The sequence below is a fragment of the Natrix helvetica genome, assembly GCF_964273705.1.
Source record: "Natrix helvetica genome assembly, chromosome: 11".
NCBI lineage: Eukaryota > Metazoa > Chordata > Lepidosauria > Squamata > Natricidae > Natrix > Natrix helvetica.
In genome coordinates, this window is record NC_138562.1 from 20,186,853 (window position 1) to 20,210,566 (window position 23,714).

The 23,714-nt window shown below is 42.3% G+C and overlaps 1 protein-coding gene across 4 annotated transcripts in view; it reads right to left on the reverse strand.

Annotated features, from left to right (window-relative positions):
• ATP11C (ATPase phospholipid transporting 11C (ATP11C blood group)) overlaps positions 1-23,714 on the reverse strand; it is a 56,560-nt gene that overhangs the window by 30,115 nt on the left and 2,731 nt on the right. For 3 of the 4 annotated variants that reach the window (XM_081963772.1, XM_081963774.1, XM_081963775.1), the window contains exons 1-7: positions 12,642-12,826; positions 6,985-7,104; positions 5,535-5,624; positions 3,802-3,882; positions 3,491-3,598; positions 2,472-2,600; positions 84-187 (exon numbers count right to left, since the gene is read on the reverse strand). In XM_081963772.1, coding sequence (XP_081819898.1) covers positions 84-187; positions 2,472-2,600; positions 3,491-3,598; positions 3,802-3,882; positions 5,535-5,624; positions 6,985-7,104; positions 12,642-12,692 — 683 coding nt within the window. In that variant the 5' untranslated portion in view covers positions 12,693-12,826. Of the gene's footprint in view, positions 1-83; positions 188-2,471; positions 2,601-3,490; positions 3,599-3,801; positions 3,883-5,534; positions 5,625-6,984; positions 7,105-12,641; positions 12,827-23,714 lie in introns of those variants that run through there. The other variant, XM_081963773.1, reaches the window with a different exon arrangement.

Genomic DNA, 23,714 nt, shown 5'->3' on the forward strand with positions numbered 1-23,714 from the left:
GAGGCAGGCTTGGTCAAGACATAAAAAACTATCAAGCCGTTGGGTTCTCCACAAAAGGAGAAGGTCTCCGCGTCAGAGTTCACCTGTACAGATCTGGCTGAGGCTGTTCACATTCAATGGTGGCAACCAAACGGTTCATGGCTTCCACTGTATTCATCTTGGCTGTATCATGCACCGCATAGTGAGTCTAGAAAAGCAAAGACACACAAAACTGAAGAGTCACCAGCAGCCAACCAACTCCTGCCAATTTTAAAGCTGTAATTTGATCCATCGTTGGATGCAGAGGTGGTATTCAGCAGGTTCTGATCAGTTCTGGAGAACCGGTAGCACAGATTTTGAGTAGGTTGGAGAACCGGCAAATACCACCTCTGGCTGGCCCCGCCCCGGTCTATCCTCTGTCTCCCGAGTCCCAGCTGATCGGGAGGGAATGGGGAATTTGCAGTAACCTTCCCCTGGAGTGGGGAGGGAATGGGGATTTTGCAGTATCCCTGCCATGCCCACCAAGGCATGCCCACAGAACCAGTAGTAAAATCTTTCGAATCCCATCATTGGTTGGATGGGATTCATTCCTATCTTGTCACCCTGTAAGGTACTTTGAGCTGTGTAACAATTTTACTGATTTTTTTCTTATTTACGAAAACTAACATAAACTAAAACATAAAGATAGATAGAAACGGAGGTGCAGGAAGATATAAAGTAAAAGCAAAACTTCTCTTTTTATTTCTGTCTCTCCTTTTCCTCTTTGTCTACTCACTAGTTTAAGAACTCTTTAGATTATTTTTTTAATGATCCACCCAAGAAACAGGCGTTAATTTTATGCAGCAATGAGTGAACGAACTTTATGATGGGAATCAAACCATTTCGTGATTAATCTCAAACTTCTTGGCTGTTCATTAGACACTCAGTTCCACTCTGACTTTTAGGCATTTACAAGAACACAGTAACTACAAAAAATGACAGGGGAAAGCAAGTCCCAGCTTCTAGTATCACTTTTTTATTTCCAAGAATGTCCCCGAGTTCAACCTGTCTTCTAAGTATCTCTGGTGGACTGCTGTAGACCTCACTGGTCTGCTTGGAAGGATACCCAGAAGAGGTGGATTGGAGGGTCGGGTGGTTTGTGAGAATGACCTTGGGGGCCAGAGGGAAGAGCTATTGACTAGGCCATGATCAAATAAGAGACAGTCCACAGAAGTAATGGAGCATGGCAACCATCTCACACCTTCCGTGCATGCGCCTGGCCTCAAAACGTGGCTAAATAGGGCGGCATAGAACCGGGGTGGGTAAACATGCCCATCCGTGATCTCCGACCAGCTGAATGCCTCCTCTGATTCTGACTCTACATCTGGGGGTCCAACTCATTTCAGATACTGAATTTCCTTGCTAACTGATCGTGGGAGACATCTCAATTTAAAAAAAAAAAGGGACTCAAAAACTTTTCAGATGAGATGGTCGAGATGGCCGAGGCAGAGATTTCAGAATAATGTTGGAAAAGGAGGTTTAACATTCTGCAGGTCTCAGGAAACATCTTTAAGAAGCTAATACAGAATTTAAAAAGTTGTGTGTGTGTGTGTGTGTGTAGGAGCTCCTATTTCCAGAAACTGCTCAGGAGTTATAAATCTTGCTCTGTCAGCAAAATCTCTAGCAGCAATCCATCTTCATAAACAAAACTCTCGCCAAGCTCATTATTTTTGAAATTTTCCTCTTTCTCGGTTGAACGAGACTCATTTCTCTTTCCCAAAAAGTTGGAAATGATAAATCGCGTTTGAGGAAGGCAACTTCTTTTACAAGCTAAGGTTGAGCCCAGCGGTCCTACCCAGCTAAAATTACACCTGTCATGGAAAGACCTACCATATTTTTCGGACTATAAGATGCACCGGAGTAGAAGACGTACCAAGATTTTGAAGAGTTTTTTTTTAAAATAGGTTTTTGCAATCTGCAGGCCTCCCAAACCCCCTGCACGTCCCGAGTTTTTGTTTGCAAAAAACAGTGTGTGCAGAGGCTTTGGGAGGCTTGTAGAGTGCTCCTGGGGGCTGGGGGGGAGGGCAAAAACAGCCTCCAGGAGCACTTTGTAGGCTCCTCCCAAACCCTCTGCATGTCCATTTTTTAGAAAAATGGGATGCGCAGGGGCGGGGTTTTAGGAGACCAAAAATGCCTTATTCAGTGTAAAAGATGTGTCGTATACTCCAAAAAATACGGTATTTAAGAAAAAAACCCTTTTTAAAAAGCATTTCACATCCAATCCTTTCTGCCTATTCTGATCTGTTTTGTTTTCTAAGACACCCACAGGAAGCTTATTCGTGTGTTCATTCTGGAGAGAAGAATCAACTGCATGTAGAAAGGATTGACGTAGCCGTTGAGACACCAGTTTAAAAAACCAGGAGATCTTGGGTTCTAGAAGAAGACGGCAAGGGGGAGCCACATCCAGATCTCTTGCCAAGAAAGCTCCAGGGAAGGTTCGCTTGTCCTCTTACCTTGTGATTGGATTCTCCATCTAGACTGGCAGTTGTGACGTAGCAGCTCCCTTCCTTGTTACTTGAGGCCAGTAAAATTAGATCACATGGAAAGGTGTCATCCGCGGCCACTTCTACGATGTCTCCAACCTCAAAGCCAAAGAGGGAGTTGTAATTTTTGTAAAAACAGTCTGTTCATCAGTCTCTCTGTCAATCAATCTCTCTGTATCTCTCTCTCTCTCTCTCTCTCTCTCTCTGTCTCTCTCTCTCTTTCTCTCTGATTCTCTCTGTCTGTCTATCTCTATCTATCCATCCATCTACTCACCCATCATCCATCCATCCATCCATCCATCCATCCATCCATCCATCCATCCAATAACCATCTTTCTATAATCTATCTATCTATCTATCTATCTATCTATCTATCTATCTATCTATCTATCTATCTATCTATCTATCTATCTATCTATCTATAATTATCTACCATCTATCTATCATCTATCTATCTATCTATCTATCTATCTATCTATCTATCTATCTATCTATCTATCTATCTATCTAATCTTCCATCCACCACCCATCGTCCATCCATCTGCCTGTCTGCCTGTCTACCCATCCATCCACCCACCCATCATCCATCCATCCATCCATCCATCCATCTAATAGCTATCTCTCTATAACATATCTATCTATCATCCACCCACCCACCCATCATCCATCCATCCATCCATCCATCCATCCTATCATCCATCCATCCATCCATCTATCTAATAGCTATCTCTCTATAACATATCTATCTATATCTATCTAGCATCCATTCACCCATCGTCCATCCGTCCATCCATCCATCCATCCGTCCATGCATCCATGCATCCATCCTTCCCTCAAATGGTCTGCCTGCCTGTTTATCTTAACCTTGGGAACTTGAAAGTGTGTGGACTTCAACTCCCAGAACTGCTGGCGAGAAATCATGGCTTTCAAAACAGTATTATTTCTTCAGAACTGAGGGGAAACTTGTCCACCCACTCCCCTTTTGTTACCTTGATCTTTTCACAATCCTTCTTCACGCTTTCCCCGTTTTCAATCACAAAGACTGCACTTTTGTTGACTTCCTTGTCCGCTCGGTGACGCAGCCAGTCCTCATATCCCTGAAGAAGCAAGGGGGAGGAATACACAGATCAGAAAGCTGGGGGGGGGGGGGGGGAGAATCCAACCCCAGAACGGAAGGGATAGACGGATCTCTTTCTCCCTCCCTGCAAGAGCTCCTAGCTGTAGCGAGATAAACTTAGAATATCAAGAAGAGGTGGATAGAAACACTCCTCTGTTTGCTGGGATAAGGAGCCAAACGTACCTGCTTAACAGCTGTAATCGTAATCACAAAGAAGAGAGGAAGGCCACTGGTCACTGGGCTGGTTGGTGTGTCCACTATCACCTAAGAAGAGATGCAATAGAGCTACAGGATTAACCATTTTGAAGGCAACAGCTATTCCTTTTTTTTTTACATAAAGTTTTTTTTATTTTTTCCTTTCAAATACATTCACAAATATACAATCTTGTAAGTACTAGTAACATTTATCTATTAACTATTAACATTTATCACTATCTTCTTGCAAGTATAGAAAACACAGTTGGGGTCACTTTCTTGCCACCCTGTGTCTCCATCTTGATTTGCAACAACCTTACTCCTTCCTCTTCTCAGCCTCTCTCCTCTGCCTTAGGGTGCTTAGATCTAGCCTGTGGGGTCACCCTGGGAGCAGCCAAGTGCCTCCACCAGCAAAAATGTCGCTCAGGGGGGCTGTGTGAGGTCCTCCCGGGCTCCATTTTTCGGCCGCAATGGCCTCCTGCAGCCCTCTGCCAGTGAAAACAGAGCTTGAAGCTGACTGGGCTCCGTTTTTGCTGGCAGAGAGCTGCAGGAGGCCATCACAGCCCAAAACGGAGTCCCCGTGAGTGACATTGAGCTGGCCATGCCCACCCCATCCGTGCCCCCACAGGTCAAACACAGTCCTGAGTCAGCCCTCAATGAAATGGAGTTTGACACCCCTGATCTAGAAAAGTTTCTTTTTGGCCCCCAATTTTCATTTTGGAACATCATTTCTCAATGATTTGCCCTGAGCACCCAGTCTGCCCCAACAGGATGATGCCAGAGGATTGAGATCAAAATCAAACCGTTGACGGAAGAATTGTGCAAATATCCACAGGTGGCCACACCTCTCTCCTGGCACATTTCTCTACAACCAGCTAATTAATTCTAGACTAAGTTATCTGTCTCTGAAAACACAGAAAACCCACACCCAGGGCCACTGGAATTTTGATTTATCTCATGTTATGTAAGGTTCCTTCACTTGTTTCAAAGCCTTCAGGCATTGGGCAGATGCCAGGAGATATCATGGCAATGTAATAAAAAATAGCTGCACTCTATTTCTTTGGGGTGTAACAAGAAGAGACTGGACTGCCATTCGTCAAAAATGGGGTAGGGTTGCCTGCTTGGGCGGGGGGTTGGACTAGATGACCTAAAACGTCCCTTCCAACTCTATTAATCTGAATCTATCTCAGACGATCAAAGATTCTGGAGATTAAGACATATGAAGAACGGTTGCAGGAACTAGGCACGTCTGGTCTAGAGAAGAGAAGGACCAGGGGAGACAGGAGAGCAGTCTTCCACTATTTGAGAGGCTGCCACAGAGAGGAGGGGGTCAAGCTAATCTCCAAAGCACCTGAAGACCAAACAAGGAATAATGGATGGAAATTGACCAAGAAGAGATTCAACCTAGAAATAATGAGGAATTTCCTGGCAGTGAGAACAATCAACCCATGGAAGAGAGGCTGCCTTTGGAAGTTGTGGGAGCTTCAACACTGGAAGCTTTCAAGAAGAGACTGGACTGGCATTTGTCAGAAATGGTGTAGAGTCTCCTGCTTGGCTGGGTGGGGGTTGGACTAGATGACATACAAGGTCCCTTCCAACTCTGTTAAACCCCTATTTACAGAATTTAAACCCAGAACTGAAAACAAAGAAAAAGTCACTTTAAAAAAAAGATAAGAAGAAGAAAAACAACCACATCTGTTGGTCCTTTAAGATAATCTTACCTGGACAAGGAAGATGACAAGAAAGTAGAAATTGGCAATTCTTCGGAACTGTTCAAACAGATTCTTGGGAAGAAAATTCCAGACTGTATACTGCAAGGCAAAAACAAGATGGGGGCTATCTTAATACCAGCAAAGGGCAGATTTCATAGGACTCTTCCTGATTTGCTGGGCTCCAGATATGTGGGGGTTTTAAAAAAACTTTTTAAAAAAGCTTTCTTGTCTTGTTTTGTTTTAAGACTATCCATCAATCCTACGAATTCTGTAAAATTAGTCGACTAAACAAATACCATTTTCAAAATGACTTTGAAAAAGTAAAAAGCTGGAATTCAGGCCTTAATGAATGTATATGCTCTAAATTTAATATTTAAAATGAATTTAATACCCTGCAAAATTTTATTCAAACTCCCCATCCCAATATAATTATGTACATACGTCATTACCAAAAAAGAAAATATGACTGAAACAAAAAGGAAATCAGGAAGTGTGATGGGTTGAACTATTTGATTTATTTAAAGATTTTTAACCTCGGCTTCCTTTAAAAAAGACAATTCTAAAGAAGTGCCAGATTAAAATGGAAAAAATAACTCAATAAAATACTTCACGGTATATAGCTTGGAAGAAAGTTAACCAACCTGATTATTAAACACATAAGATGGACATATATACAAATATACTTGCTAGATTTGACCTTTCCTGAAATAAAATTAAAAGTCAACAGAGTTACATTGAAAACTAGCCTTTAAAAAAGATTTTGCAGTATCCTTGTCCCGGAGTGGGGAGGGAATGGGGATTTTGCAGTATCCTTCCCCTGCCACGCCCACCAAGCCATGTCCACCAAGCCACACCACACCCCCAGAACCAGTAGTAAAAAAAATTTTTTTGAATCCCACCACTGAAGGGGAGATATTCATTACTCATATGAATTATTCTTTAGCTTGTGTTAAAGAAATCATAGTTTAGAGTATTATGTAATTCCAGACTTTGTATGGAGTGGGATTAAAATATTTTAAAAAACGCCATAGGGTTAGGTATGCCAATCAGATCGAGGCTCTAAAGCAGGGGTGTCCGATCTAGGCAACTTTAAGACCTATGGATTTTCAACTCCCAGAATTCCTCAGCTAGCCATGGTGAGGATTAGCTGGCTAAGGCTACGTTGAGTTGAAGTCCACAAGTCTTAAAGTTGCCACAGTTGGACAACCTTGCTCTAAACTCTTTGATACTGGAATTGTAAAACCAATGTGTGAAGATCTGAGGTCCATTCCCAAATCTTAAGTCAGACTACAGCTTCCCTCATTCCCAACTAGGATGGGCTATACATCTGGAAACCTCAAGAAGGCAACCAGTTGTGGAAGGACCTTCTGATCTTGATATAAGGAGCCCCTGCATGGCTCACCCTCAAGCTTGCCATGGCACAGAGGGATGCAACCAATGAAGTTCCATTAATCCATACCTTGGAGGAGACAATTTGATTGGAGCAGAACTTTTGGGGCACATAAGCTTCAATATGAGGAACCAAGTGGTGGCCAACCACTATAGTCCGAGTCCCAAATCGCTTTTCTTCCCCAGCGAACTAGAAAACAAGAAAAACAACAACAACAAAGTTGTCAATGATGTATGTGTTTGTGTGTGTTTGTGTGTGTTAATGTTCTTGGAATTTGGTCTCCCACAAATGCAGATTTATGCGTGAAGGTTCCTTGCCAATTAATAAAGGCAGCTTTCTCCAACTGATGCTGTCATATTGTGTGGAGAGAACAAATCCCACATTTCTCAACTAAGATGTAGACCAAGAATGGACAACCACGTCAATGCACTGGTAGGATACCACATTGGAATCATCTGGTTTAACCGGCAGCTGTGAGCAGGCTGTTCATATTGATTTCTGGGACAATGTCCAGTCATTCTTACATCTGAGGAAAAGCACTCTCCTCCGGTCGAGATATCCGGCAGGAGTCCCCCCATAAAAAGCGATAATTCTGAATTATTTTCATTATTTTAAAGCAGCGCCTAGAATTTCTAGCAATTGGACGATCTCAATCTTTGTTATTATGCAGAAATTATGCCGTTTTTCCCATTGCAACATTTGTGTGATGGCTAGTAATTACAGTTTTCCTCCACAGTAGAAAAACTTGTGCCAAAAATTGGCGGCGTTTCTCTCCTGTTTTGAATTCTAACCGAGCAGTTCCACTCATTATTTTTTTTTAAAAAAAGAAATATGTATCCTGCCTTTTCCATCCAACTGGAATCCACAGGGCAGCAAAGAATAACATCAAACAAAGAATTAGCACAGTAAATGTTTTCAAAATACAAAAAAAAAAAACCCCGTTCCCACAGAGCTTCCAAACACCAGATGTAACAAAATGAAAGACGCAGCATCAGCAGAAAATTTCCCCAATCTCTGAAAATTGAATTATGCATTTCACTGATCTGGAAAAACGTTCAGTAGGAAAAGATGTCTCCCTATTCCTTCTTGTCCCTCTTGTTTAGATGCCAGATGGAAATTCAAAAGAACGGCCTGGAAGCGAAGGCAACCTACCACCACATCGTCATTGAGAAAAACAACACAAACGTAGGGACCAACAAATCTTGTTCAACTGGATGACATAACTGGTTTAGTAATGACTTCCAGCAGGAACAGGAATGCTGGCAGAAGTGAAAGGAGAACAGTTCATTTGATAAACCACTCATTTCTGAAGAACTCAGATTTAACAGATCTGGAGAACATCCATTTTAATTCTCATAATACCACCACAGCAGACCCGAAGGAACAAATCGGACAATTCTGGACTTTTCCAAATCAAATGGATATCCACACTGAAACCTGCCTGAATCCCAACAAGGCTGCCCAGAAGATCCAACTCTACCACCAACACTGAAGGCGCCAATCCCATGACAATATCCACTGTACATCAGAAACATCTTCACCAACCATCTTTGCTGGGATATATGCAAGAACCTTCTGCACCAGAAGCTTCTACCCATTCTGGAGGCACTCTAGTAAGTTCTGCGGAAGTTCCTCGGTGCAAAATCCATTTTGAACTGAAGAAGTTCCTCTTTTTTAAAAAAAACCATTTTTCTTCTGCTACAGGCCCTACCATAGGGGCATCAAGGCACATTCTAGAGAATGCAGATAGATCTGAAGGAAGCTCACCCTGTAGAGCTCAAAAATTGCCCCTCAATCAAGCTTGGTTTCAGAGAGCCAAACTTTCCTAGTTGCAGAAAAGTTTCCACATGGTTTTAAAGTGCCAGGAAAGAAGAGAGAGAGAGGGAGGGAAGGAGGGAGGGAGGGGGAGAGGGAGAGGGAGAGGGAGAGAGAGAGAGAGAGAGAGAGAGAGAGAGAGAGAGAGAGAGAGAGAGAGAGAGAGAGAGAGAGAGACCAACATACTGTTGCTGATTCATAGTCCATCTTTATCCAGTCCTTAATGGAAAACGGAAAAGGACTCAGATAAAAAAGCAGGAACTTTGCAGGAACTTTTTTCTTCTTCTCGCCTATGACCTAGTCAGTCTCTGGTTTCAGATTGGCTAAAGCTCCAGAATACTTTTTTATGACTTGAACATACACCCTCAAACACTTCTCTGGAAAAAAGATGATCGGAACCAAAAAAAACAGAACAGAACAAAACGAAACAAAACAAAAACATAATTAAGAATATGTCCTTCCTCTTTTGCCTTTGGTGGGCGAAGGATTCATGGAAGTAGAATTATAGCTGGGTTGCCGGGAAAATGGAAGGAAAGTCATCAGGCCAAAAAATTCTCAAGGGCATCCAGAAAACAAAACCCTTGACATTTTGTGTGATATGTGGCCAGATTTCCTCATGGTTGTGTCAGGGACATTCTTGTTCCTTCCACTCCATCCTTTTTTTAAAAAACTGTGTGAAGATTAAAATCTTGGAAGACCCTGCAAGATATTTCCATGTGGGATGGAAATACACACACAAGCACACACACACACACACACACACCTAGATTTCCTGCTTGTCCATTTTTGTCTCTAGAATAGAAACTGTATTTTAGTGTATCCATCTTTCTTTCTTCTTTTTTCTTTCTTTCTTTTTACTTCTTTCCTTCCTTTTTCTCCCTCTCCCTCCCTCCCTTTTTCTGTTTTCTTTCTTTCTTTCCTTCATTCCTCTTTTTATTCCTTCCTTTCTCTCTATTGCTTTCTTTCTCTCCTTCCTTCCTTCCTTCCTTCCTTCCTTCCTTCCTTCCTTCCTTCCTTCCTTCCTTACTACCTATCTTTCTATCCATCCACTAACCCCCCACCCCCACCAACCAGGATTCTGGATGTCCAAACACCATGAAATCATGGGCAGCAAAATGCCTGGACCCCAAACGTAGATTCACACACACTGCTACCCCTGGCTTGCTTTAATCACCCTTTGTCCAAAGCTAAGCTTCAAACCAATGGGTTCCACCTGACACTGGTAGGATCTGGCCTACTTACTAAGCCAAACCATAGTCTGCTTGATTTCTGTGTAGCTTACTGGATGTAACTAACACAATTTAAGCCATGATTTAAGGCTCAGTGTGAGGTCTGAATCCAGGAATTTGTGACGGTCAGTAAACCCAAAGAAGCAAACATTAGTTTAGTAATACACATCAACTCCATCTCTGACTATATTATATTCCAGAGTCTTTATCAGAATGACAGTTGAGATTATGAAGGTGATCACTGACTAATAGGACACAAATATAAAATGAGATCAGATATTTCTCTTCTCCATTTCTCAAAAATAAGTAGCCCCAAAATTTTGTGCCCCAATTCCCATAAGCCGTAGCAACATGAGCAGGGCATACAAAACCACAATCTGAAACACCCTAGGGAACTACATAGCCCATCTTACGTTAGGCTAGCACATCCCTCCACGGCCAATGCATCAACCCATCTTCTTGTCCCAATTCACACGCCATTTAATTCATCCATCCCAACCTAATTATTGTCCTTTGCTTTCCAAACCCCCAAAGGGGGCAAGGGGGCTTGCATACAATACAGAACAGAAACAATGCTTGTTAAAAGCAACGTCGACGACTTTGATCTCAGTGCCCACCGGATCTGGAGGTTGGGGGTCCATGGAAGGTTCTAGAATAGTGATGGGGGAACCTCCAGTCTGGGGCACTCAGAGCCCACAAAGCTGGTCCTGCCCTAGCCAAGGTGAGAGGTGCTGTTCCTGGAGAGGCGTTCCCATGACAACCAGCCAGCCCAGGCCTGGCAGTTGGCGGTGGAATTCCAGCATCCAGAACGAGAAAAAAAAAATCCGGAAATGTCCGTAGGAAACTGCATCTGTAGTTTTTAAAAAAAGATATAGGGACACATCTATACACACATCTGTATACAGAAAACTGCATTTATATATATTTTTAAAAGCCTATAGGGACGCATCTGTATACAGGGAACAACATCTGTATTTTATCAAGACCCAGGCGTACATCTGTATATATACATCTATATAGAGGAAACTGCATCTGTATTTTTTTTTAAAGATACAGGGACTCATCTGTGCTGAGTTCAGTTTAATCCAAATTTGTAATGCATACAAATCAGCTTGGTTATGTATTGATCCAATGATGCTTTTAACGGCATCCATCTCAGAGGGCGATTGCTAAAGAACAAGTCCCAAAAAACATATACAGATGAAGAAAAATAATTTCGAGCCCAGCATGGCTATTTTAAAGATCAAGAAAGATTAAAAATTCACTTTATCCTTTCCTTTCCTTTTGTGTCTTTTAAAGTGTCTTTAAAAAGACACTTACGCAGGGTCTTTTTAAATCACGACAAGCCTGTTCTTACTACTGTGAAAATTTCAATATTTTCAGGCTGAAAGGTTTTTAATACATAATCCAGATTTACCGAAGCAAGTTATCGGAAGAGACTTCATAGGAATAGTTGTTTGTGGTGCTCTCTGTGGTGTTGTTGGCTTGCAGATGTTTCACTACCCAATTAGGTGACAACATCAGCGCGAGTTGAGGTTTGCTTCCTGTTTATATATAGTAGTTTGCCCTGCCAATGTTGACGGGAGTGAACATTAGTGTATTGTTTACTGCTTGCTTGTTTGTCTGGGGTTAATCCCTGCTAATCTGGGCATTGGCAGTTGAGCTCTCTCAATAATTTGGAACAGAGAAATATGAATGTTTGTTCAAAACGCCTCTGCCTTTAACCCCCATACTGTATTGCGATTGTAAAACAAAAGTCCAAAATTAAAAACAAGGCAAACTGAAATCAGGCCCATAGATCTACAACTAAGTTACTTGACGGGGTAGAGGTGGGGAAATAAGCTATTTAGGGGTGGAGGGGTGAGGGAGGATGAAAGAATCTAAACCAGAAATCTCTTCCAATTAAAATAGACAATGAAGTGAACACATGACTTTCTCCTATGTGCTTCGCATGGGTTTACACACCCAGCATATTTATTTTGACTCTTGAAAATATTATCTGAATCAAAACATTATTTTTTGCATTAAATTCTTAAAAATAAACTTGGGAGGACACACAACACAGAAAACGTATTTTTCATACTAAGAGTACACTTTGCCCTCAATGGACGTCTGATATACTGGCCATACGCTTGCACAATATAAAGATCGATTGTTACTGGCAGAATTCAGGATTCAAAATTACTCTAATAACAACAAAAAAGTAGCTTATTCCAAGTGGTTCATTCCCAAATAATTTTTAAATGCATCACACAAATTGAAAAGGAAACCAATTATTTCGCAGAATGAATAGAAAGAGGAGGAAATCTAATTTAAAAGATAGCCTTAATGCGGATATTTCAATTAGCCCCTCATTAAAAGAAATATATACATATAAAGCAAGTAACCCATTTGCAATTCTTTTAAAAATCTCCCTTTTCTTCAACAGGGGAAAAATCCTTTAAGCAAGCATTCTGGTTTAGCTGCTTCTTGAGTTTGTTTGCCTGGAAATTTCCTTTGGGTGTAAACAACAAGAGATAGAAGTTTATTTATATCAACAAATTTATTTAGCCGCTCAACTTGCGGATAGGTGAGCCTGGACACCTTATAAAATTTAAATCTTTGCCCTGCCTTTGCTTATAAAATGTAAATCTGGGCCAAATCCAGAATGACAGGAAAGAAAATCACCCTAAACAAACTTACCAACTTTGGCCAAGCTCTCAATACCACATCTGGGGTTAAAGAAAATTCCATTTCTTGCAAGACAGCCAAATATTTTTCACAGGGGAAGAGAAGAAACAGAGTGCGAAGATCTAAAATGGATTTATTGACCCCCACCAAGAGCAAAAATGGCAAATAGGCTTTCCAAAAAAAAAAAAAATCTGATTATTCTAGGCTGAAAGGCATTCAATTTAAACAAACACCCCTTCCAGAAGGAGGAGCTAGGAGTTGGAGTAAACCTGGTTGTGTTTTAAAGCTACAATCCTATTTTTGCTAGTAAGTAAACCCAACAGAGAAGCACAATCAGGGAACCTAATAAATGAATAAAAACTCGCACTACAAGCAACCTTAAAGGCACCTCTTTGGGGATAATTTCTCCCCAAAAGGTCACATTTCAACAATCAGTTGTGCGCAAGATGTTAAACACATTGAATGATGTCTTATGAAATATATCAGGCTGCCATTAGCTATTGTATTTCCCAGAGTAGTAAGCCACATTAAAATAATTTGTTGGGAATAAATCAACATAAACCCATTATTTAATATGTTTTGTTAATACAGAATCAAAATTTCACATTTCAAGCTGCAGTATTTATCTGCAAATTCATTTATCATGGGCCAATAGAATAAAATGGAATAACAGAGTTGGAAGGGACCTTGGAGGTCTTCCAGTCCAACCCCCTATTTAGGCAGGAAACCCTATAGCACAATAACTAAGCACAGCACGCCCAAGGAATGAAAGCACCGATCTGTGCCATAAAATACTACCATTAATTCTAACACGTTAATATACGGAGCTCCTATAGACCAATATTTCTTGGCAACTTTAAGATGAAATCTTAGAGATGAAATTTGAGATGAAATCTTAAAAGTCTTACTTGGAAGTCCACTTAGATCTTCTCAAGCTGAAGTCAACACATCTTAAAGCTCCCAAGGTTGAAAAGTATTGTCCTACGTTAAAAGGCACGGCACATACATTATTTCAGTCAAGGCCATCCCTAGAGTGGGATCCCCAAAAAGCCACAATCACAGCATCGACTGTACCATAAGACCTCCCTGCCTCTTTTACACTTGTTGTATGATGCATAAAGCTACAAAGAAGAGGGAGTCAAGATATTCTCCAAAGCAATTGAGGGCAGGACAAGAAGCAATGGGTGGAAATTAATCAAGGAGAGAAGCAACTTAGAACTAAGGAGAAATTTCCTGACAGTGAAAACAATTAATCATTGGAACAACTTGCCACCAGAAGTTGTGAATGCCCCAACACTGGAAGTCTTTAAGAAGATGTTGTCTGAAGTGGTGTAGTGTTTCTTGCCTAAGCAGGGGGTTGGACTGGAAGACCTCCAAGGTCCCTTCCAACTCCTATTCTATTCTATTCTATTCTATTCTATTCTATTCTATTCTATTCTATTCTATATATAAAAAGAACTAAGTCCTCTTCCCCTCTCCGATATTAGCTTAAATAGCATAGCACCATGGAAGTTGTTTGACCGAAACCCTACAAAGGTTTCTATTTGCGCCACCAAGTAACTTTAAAAATTAAAGCAGACTCCAAGAACTGTGCAAAGAGAACACTCTACTAAGTGAAGCAAGGTATTTAAAAGCAGCTCTACGTTAGTCACACCAACAATCACACCGGGATACATCAAAAGCCTGGTGCGATTCTAGGCCCTGGTCTTGTTTCTACGTGCATGTTTCCTGTCTTAAAACTCCCAATTCTACGAAAGCGGTTTTCCACCAGTGTCGATTTCACCTCCTTGAGGCAACACTTCATACGTGTCCAAAAGATTATCTTTGGGTCTTGGAAGACCAGGCCCTAAGTAAGTGCCCTAGTAGAGAACCCCAGGGCACGGCTGTCTCCACCATGTCCTCGAAGAGCACAGATGTTCCAGGGTTGAGAGAGATGGACGGGAATTCTCGGTATCTGGGGGCCTTGGCATGCTTTTCTAAACTGAGCGTGATTGGGCTTGACTTGGACTTAGATAAGAGATAGCTGTAGAAGAGCAGAGCTGCGGGGAAGAAGGAGAATTGAGAGGAAAAAATATCTTAGTAGACCACCAACATGCCGTATGCTAAGAGCCAGTTTGGTTGAGAGGTTAAGGCACCAGGATAGAAAGCAGGAGACGGGGAGTTCTAGTCCCGCCATAGACATGAAAGCAGATTGTGTGACTTTGAGCCAATCACCAGGAGACGGGGAGTTCTAGTCCTGCCTTAAGAATCGAAACTGGCCGATTTTGATTCTCCCTCCCTCCCTCTTCCCCACCCCCCCCTCTGCCTCTCTCTCGCTTTGGGCCTCTGTTCTTTCTTCTTTATCTTTCCTGGCTTTTGTTTCTATTTGCATTTTATAACAAAGTTTAATTTAAAAATATTCTAAAAATGAATGAAACCACTTTCGCATTTACTAAGAACACTGCATGGAATTGGAGTCTTGGAGTCTGCAGGAGTTAAATTCAGTTCAAAAGTGACTTTGTCTTTAAAGACTTTTTTTTTAAAGCTTCTCCCTCTAATATTTATTAACCGCTGCATTTTACTGAGCAGCGCAACCTAACCTTTGTCCCACAAGCACCCTGGGATTTGATTAACTTCAGCAAACAATAATATGAAATGACGAAAAGTTGACTCAAATCTTGATTTTTGCTTCTTCCTTTACGATTACAAAGATTTCAGGCCAGAAATCAATGGAACTCCAAGGAACTTCGTACACCCAAGTTCTTTTAAATCCAACACCCAGGTTAGATTTCTCCCCCACAAAAATGGGTTCTTTTGCTTCACGCCCAGTAAAGCAAATGTTTTCCAAGAACAGGAAAAAAAAATAAAGATAAGGAAACAGTTCTAAGATATGGCACACCATGTGCTCCACAAGGTCCCAGGACTGGGTTTCTAATGCAGGAAGAAGGAAGAATTTGATCAAATCAAAAGGTTCTGTGCATGCCCAGATGTGCAGGGAGGGGGGGCGTGCCCCCGCTATCGAACTGGTAGTGAAGATAAGAGGATACCATTACCCCCTTACATCCGTGGCAAGATGGCCTATTAATTGCAAAGGGTCTCCCCAAGTTTTGAACAGGGGCGTCAAACCCAATTTCATGGAGGGCTGCATCAGGACTGTGGCTGACCTTGGGGGCCCAGGTGGGCATGGCCAACTGGATGGGTGTGGCCAACTGGGTGGGCGTAGCCATCTTGACTCCCCAAATGGCTGGCATGTTTCCTCTTCACATTGGGTAGACCAGGACGGCCCCGCTGGCCGGATCCAACCACATCGCGGGCCGAATCCTGCCCCACAGGCCTTGAGTTTGACGCCCCTAGCCTACAGGTTCTGAGTTGACCATCTAAATCCTATGGCTCTCCTACCTCCTGGTCCAAGAGAGATTGTCTTCACCCCCTCAAGATGGATGATACGGTTTTGAATTCAGGCCTACCGATCTCTTAATTGGCCTTCTTTGGGCACAATGATTTTGTCTTCATCTTCTCAACAAGGAGTTCTGGTTTGAAAGGATCACCTCAACCAGATAGAGTAGATTAAAAACACAGTGGCCTTGTGGTTTGTTAAATGGTGGCCTGAGAGCTACAATCAGCTGGATCTACACACCGTGGTAGGCCAAAACTAAGCCAAGGACATGTCTTTCTAGCATGGACTAGGACTGTTTCATTAGCTAGCCAGGCTAACGAAACATTTACAAGAAAACAAGCAAGCTCAGAGAGCCTCAAGGAGCCCTCACGTGGCTTTCTATGACACAGGAAACCAAAACAGGATGGGCAGATTAAGTACTAAGCCATCCATATGATCAGAAGAGCGAGAGTTCAAAACCAACGACAGAGACTAATCGGACAAATTAGTCCAATTACAGGAGTGTCCAACCTCAGCAAAATGAAGACCGATAGACTTCAACTCCCAGAATTCCCCCGCCAGCATGGCTGACTGGGGAATTCTGGGAGTTCTTGAAGCTGCCTAAGGTAACATGGACACCTCTGAATTAAGAGTTTTTAGAGAAATCAGCCCCAGATTCTTCCGTTTTACTCAGCAACCGTAACTGAAGTAGCTAAACGCAAAAATGGAAAGAAAAAAGCAGGAAATGTGAGGTGACCAGAACCGCTGATGTCCCTGAGCCAAAATAGCTTTTTCTTCCGATAATTTTATTTCGGCTTAAGAGCTTTTGGTTTCGTTCTTCACTCCTTACGCCTCTAGCACTTCCGACAGCATGTACTTGTGGCAGTCACAAAAGACAATACGGCTTTATACTATGAGTACGGAATTGTTACGTTATGGTTAGACGGAGCACTAATGCCAGAACTAATTGTAATTTGGACTTCTTCACTTATGTCAGGGGTGTCCAAACTTGGGAACTTTAAGACTTGTGGACTTCAACTCTCAGAATTCCCCAGCCAGCATGGCTGGCTGGGGAATTCTGGGAGTTGAAGTCCACAAGTCTTAAAGTTCCCAAGTTTGGACACCCCTGACTTATGTGGATTCAGTCCTTATGTTTGCGAAAGAGGCCTTTCAGAACCCTTATTCTGAAATATTGATTAGGGGCAGGTAGACGAATGTTAACTTAAGAAACTTAAGAGGCGATTAATAAAAAATTAGTTTCCACAAAAACCATCATAAACAATTCTTCTAGGAGTGGGAAACTAAGGTCACCATAAACATCATTATTTTTAGTTGGTAAAGGAAGGAAGTCGAAGGACGATTCTAACACTTGAGTACTGATGCATAGAGAGAAAATATTCCATTATATTTGGAGAGCAACGTTTCCATTCATTTCCAAAAGTAGCCAAGAAGGTTTCGATGTGAAAATAAACCTGAAGGTTGATTAAGGCTATTTTCAGAGTTTTGAAACCCTTGGCTTCCTCTGGTTTTTTTAAAGATTAAATTTGGCACTTTTGTTTATTCATTTTCATTACATTTCTACACAGGAACCAAATGATTTTTCCCCCGGTCTACTTTTCTCTACAACGACCCTTTGAGGGAGCCCAGGATGAGCGATAACTCCTAATCCTGAGTCTACTGTCACAGAGGTGGATTTGAACCAGTGGTGAAATTCAAATTTGTTTACTACCGGTTCTGTGGGTGTGGCTTGGTGGGCGTGGCTGGGGAAGGATACTGCAAAATCCACATTCCCTCCCCACTCCTGGGGCCAGCCAGAGGTGGCATTGGCCGGTTCTCCGAACTACTCAAAATTTCTGCTACCGGTTCTCCAGAACCTGTCAGAACCTGCTGGATTTCAACACACACACACACCCGCGCGATTTGAACCCAATCCAATCTCTTAATCCAACCCATTCTGTCTCTACTCAATTTTATATTTTCACTGTCCGGTTTGACCTGTTTGTCTGCGATATGGCAAAAGGGGATCATGAGACGCCCAAGGTGGGGCACTGCAACCGTTGTAAATACGAACCAGTTTGCATGAGTTTTAATCATGTGATCCTCGGGGATGTTGCAATGGTTGTAAGTGTGAAAAATGGTCACCTTTGCAACTTGGAATGGTCACTAAATGAACTGAGATTGCATAACCATGTGTCTGAAGTGGTGTTGGGTTTCCTGCCTAAGCATGGGGTTGAACTAGAAGATCTCCAAGGTCCCTTCTAACTCTGTTATTCTATTCTATTCTATTCCATTCCTTTCTTACTCTACTCTACTCCACTCCACTCCATTCTATTTTATTTTATTCATTGTGGGAGCTTCATCACTGGAAGTTTTCAAGAAGAGACTGGACTGCCATCTGTCAAAAATGGTGTAGTGTCTGCTTGGGCAAGGGTTGGACTAGATGTCCTACAAAGTCCCTTCCAACTCTGTTAATCTGTTTCTATTCTATTCTATTGTTGTGAATACCTGTATACAGTTCTCAACCCAATTAGAACAGAGAAAGATCTACACACACTCACACGAGTGGCTGTTTTCCTCTGAACACAGCTGGCACGGGAATCCCACCAGCTCTTTAAATCATTGACTAAGTGCAGAGTAATCAGTAAAAAAAAGGAGTAGCATTAATAATAAGGGGAGAGTTACTCTCCTACTGGTAGGAAGCTGTTCTTAGCATGCCACCAGGAAGAACAAATGCTCTTTATTTCTTTCTTGTTATGCCTTTCTCTCCTTTATTTACTGCTGCAACCCAAAACTCGGTCTGTTCTTACAGCCGTAAAAAAAGAAGAACCCTCTTAAAAACAAACCTTCTTTTCTCTGTGGGTTGTGAACTGTCTTCTTTGTGGGTTGCCACAAAGAAGAATCAAGCGATTCTGGAAAGCACCTGAAAGCAGGAGAAGCAGCAATGGATGGAAACTCATCAAGGAGAGAAGCAACATTAAAACGAAGGAGGAATTCCCTGACAATAAGGACAATTAACCAGTGGAACAGCTTGCCACTAGAAGTTGTGAGTGTCCCATCGCTTTTAAGAAGAGACTGGACCACCACTTATCCAGAATGGCACAGGGTCTTCTGCTTGAGCTGGACTAGAAGACCTCCAAGGTCCCTTCCAACTCAGTTGTTCTATTCTGTTATTCTGTTAATGCCATGCAGATAAAAACCACAATAAAAAGTCAGATTCTACGCTGCCCTGAGCACCTTCCTGGAAGGCAGGGTATGGTGAAAAAGTCAATATGACAGCCACACCGATATGATTGAAGCTCCACTTTTTATAATGTGCTCCATGATCATTTCCCCACCCCCAACTTTCCGCCTCTTCAGAGGTGGCATTCAGCAGGTTCTGACCAGTTCTGGAGAACCGATAGTGGAAATTTTGAGCAGTTCAGAGAACCAGCAAATACCAACTCTGACTGGCCCCATCACCATCTATTCTCTGCCTCCCAAGTCCCAGCTGATCGAGAGGAAATGGGGATTTTGTAGTATCCTTCCCCTGGAGTGGGGAGGGAATGGGGATTTTGCAGCATCCTTCCCCTGCCACGCCCACCAAGCCACGCCCACAGAACCGGTAGTAAAACGTTTTGAATCCCACCACCAAAAGTTGAAAAGCCAACTTTTCATCTAACATCTGATTGTGTGCAAGGCTCTGCATGAACGAACAGATGAAATGGCAGTTAAATATAGTCCGAAAGTAATTGTTGGGTCTCTTGAGATTATTATGCCTCTTTTAAAAAAGATATATCCATTGCAACGTATGCAAAAAGCCATTTTGTGCTGATCTGTTTCTTAAGTCCCTCAAATAACCCAGTTTTCAAATCAAGCCAAATGTGAGAACAATGCATAAACACGAAACATTTCAACATCTGATTCTTGGCTCGGAGAAATGAACCCATTATTGTTTTTTTTTTCCATGGCAATTCTTTTCGTAGTTTTAAAAGTCAAGACAAGACAAGATTCCTTTCTGAGTGATTTGGGGCAAAAGGGAAAGTAATCTCAAAGACATTTCCCAGAAAAACAGAATTAACTTCACACTTTCAAGAAGTGTTTTTTTTATTATCGAGAGAAAGTCCCTAAAATTTGGAACTGATTGCTTATGAGAAGTAGATTTTTGCAGTAATTTCCTGGAGAAAAAAATAAGAATGCCTAAAGCCAGGAACAATATTAAATTGTAGGATCCTTGGTGCGCTCTGAGCTTGGTTGTTTGCTTGCAGATGTTTCATGACCCAACTAGGTAACATCATCAGTGCTAGTAGGGAGTGGGGTTTGCTCTCTGTTTATAAATAATAGCTTGCCTGGGCAGTGTTGGTAGTCTATGATTTTCTCCTTCATAGTTCCTTATACTGTTTACGGCTTGATTGTTTGTCTGGTGTTAATCCCTGCTTATCTGGATGGTGGTGATAGGAGAGGTCATAAACACCAGGTATCCCAGAAACATTTTCTTTCAACAAACATATTTCTGTTTCTGTCAAATATTAGAAACTGGGGAGAGGAATAGCACGTGCCCAAGATATATACATGTTTTTTTTTTCCTGGCCTCGCTGTTGAACTGATTGTTTTGGGTTGGGCAAAGGCATCCTTGATAAAAGTCTATAAATAACAAAGTGGTTGCAGGAATTCACCCAATAAATACTTGATGACCTGGAAATTCCGAGAGATTAACGGAAGCAGCCAACCTGAAGACCTGAGTCTATCATAGTTCTCCTGCAATGGGGAAGTTTAGCTCGTCCCACATGGAAGTTGGTTGTCTTTCAAAATAACTTTTGATCTGAAGAGAGGCGCCTCAAGATGGGATTTGAGTTTTTAAGGTCCTGATCTACATTTGGATCTGACGGGTAGCTTTCAAGTAGGATTCAGGCCCCTCTGCAATTTTACCCTGTAAGGTGATAGTCACAGATGGGTTTCACATCATTTTACCACCGGTTCGCCATGCACCGAAACTGTGAGCATGCGTGCCTTCCGCACATGTGTGTGACTTTCCATGCGTGCACTTTGCTTGCATGCACAGTTTGCACACATGTGCACGGTTTCGAAAACATGGCTAAATAGGATGACATAGAGCCGGGGCAGGTGGTCACCACTACGGGTTCACCCGAACTCGTCCGAGCCGGCCAAATCCCACCACTGGTGCTAGTCCTTATGGTTCCTGGAAGTACGGTCGAATCTGCCTGGTTTCAATGACAGCCCAGCTATAAAAACCCAACTACTTGAGGGACCCGTAAAGTCCTTCAGAGCTGCACCCCTCACGACAGCCCTGTGAGGCCGGTCAAGATAATTATACATGATATCCCAGCTGGGAGTTGAGCCCAGTAACAGGGAATGTCAAAAACAGACTGGCCATTTTGCTAAAATTATGCTGTGTTGTTTTAAACGTGTGTTTATGAAACTCTGGAAACATCAAAGTTGATTGTCTTGGTTTAACAGTGGACTTGTTTTATCTCGCTTGTGTACTCCTCAAGGCCTATTTTTGCGTCTTTTCTACCCTGGAAGGAAGAAATAAAAATATAACCCTGTTTTTGTTTTTCCTGGCTGCAAAATGGTGTTCAAAGCGACGGAACAACGCGATGTGCATCATACCAGATGACTATTCTGAAATCCAGGGACAAACAAGAGTCCTAAGGGGTGGAAAACGTTTGTTCTTTTGCCCTCTCTATCTCCACTTCTCCAATCTCCTGTCCTTGCAGCTTTTCCCAAGTTTTCTTTTTATCTCTCCAAGGCTAACAGGAGCTGGAAACCGTCGAAGACAAACATGGGTTTTGCAAAGGCAGTTTCAGGAAACATCCATCTGCTGCCTCTTAAAGCAGCAGAAGGGCCTCAAATGGAACTTGGCAGGGAGGAACGGAAAAGGCCCATCAGACGAAAAAAAGGGGGAGAAATAGAGTAGGAAGAGGAGAAAGATTCCATCCATCCATTTGCAATGGGGGGAAAACGGATGCTTCCAAAATATGGTTTTGTTTCGGGGGTTTGAACAGCAGCCAAAGCTACCATCCGGTCACGGGCCTGAAGAGCGTCTGGGTGAGAAAGTCTTGCAACACCCAAATTTCCCCTCCTTGTGACCCAGGAAAAGATTAGTAATTTTGTGGAAAGCAACCAACCAGTAGAAGTTGGTTGAAGAGAAATCCCTGTGCTGAAAAATGGATGATGGAAGAATCCTAGAACTGGAGGGAGAAAACAGCAGAGAATATTCTTTTGGGAGTGTTGGAAGGAATGTCCATTTGCGTTCAGTTCCAAGTGGGGAGAAAGACGCTGGAAACATGGCGGCTGCTTGGAAAGATGGTTTTAATGGTGGACAGGATCACTTGGCTTGAAGATGTTGGTTGAAGAAAAAAAAAAGGGAAGAGATGCTGAGAGTGCCTGGCTTTTATACCCTCTCTGGGCTTTTGAATTCGAGCTTGTATTCTGATTGGTTGTCAGACCCACATGAGACCATGCAGGGGCAACTCTGTAGGCTGAGTCCCAGGCTTGGTTGAGCCTTGCTGGGTGATGTAATCTTCCCAGGTGCCATGTGGTGAGATGGGTAGAGGGCTAATCCTACCTTTGTTGGATCTTGGGTGAGGGCATTTACCTATGAATAGACCTAGGACTCCCTGGAGAAGAGCCTCATGCTGGGAACCATGCAGGGCAAAAGAAGAAGAAGGGGACGACAGAGGCTGGATGGAGTCACCAAAGCAGCCGGCGTGAGCTTAAATGGACTCCAGAGGATGGTAGAGGACAGGAAGGCCTGGAGGAATGTGCTCCATGGGGTAACAATGGGTGGGACACTACTTCACAACTAACAACAACAACAAGACCTGACTATCTCTTTATCTCTTAAGTGCTGTGGGCTATTGAGGATGGTGGGAGCTATTAAGAGTGAGTCTGCTTCCTGCCTAAAAACATGTTTCTCCATTTCTCATCCAGGGGAATATAATATTCTGCCTTTTTAATATTTCCTAGAGTATTTCCTTTTTCTAGGAGAGGGGTGGGTGCTAACCTCCTACAGGTGAGTGTGTGTGTGTGTGTTTGTGTGGATACAGAGGAGGTAAAAGAGGAACATGATTTGGTAATGGAAGGCCAGACCAAGCAAATACAAAAGACACCAAAGGAAAAAACGTAGGAAGAGCCCAGCCAGCACACAGGAGGCTGGAAACACATCCTGTAAGATGGCTGAAAGATGAATCAAACCTATCTTTATGATGGTCATTAGCCAGCCCAAAGGTTACAGAACAGAAGGCATAAGGATGAAACTAAAGGGATTAAAGTAAGTGACAGAAATGACAACAACTTAAGAGAAAGGATGAAAGGCCTAAAATCAACCAAATATAAAACAGAAACGAAAGCTAAAAGGAACATTGAAAGGTGGGGGGAAAAGGATAGCTTAAAATGTGAGCAGTTTAGGAAAGGACCAACCAACCAGAATAACTCAGTGACATACTTAAGCCTGGTTTAGAAATTAATTAGAACATTTCTAACCTCGCACTTGGAGAGAATTACCCCTAGTTGGTAGGCGAGACCAAACAACAGGGTGTAACTGACTGAATTCACACATTAATTTTTTCTGCTACATGATTCAACTTTCCTTTTCCTTAGTTAAGCAGTCAGAATTTGGAGCTGTTTTTTTCTGGAGACCTGAAAATGTTGCAAACTGAACCCAGGACCTTTGGCTCACAAAACCGGTATTAAAACAAGTTATCTCTCTCTTCCTTTTTTTTTCTTCCTTC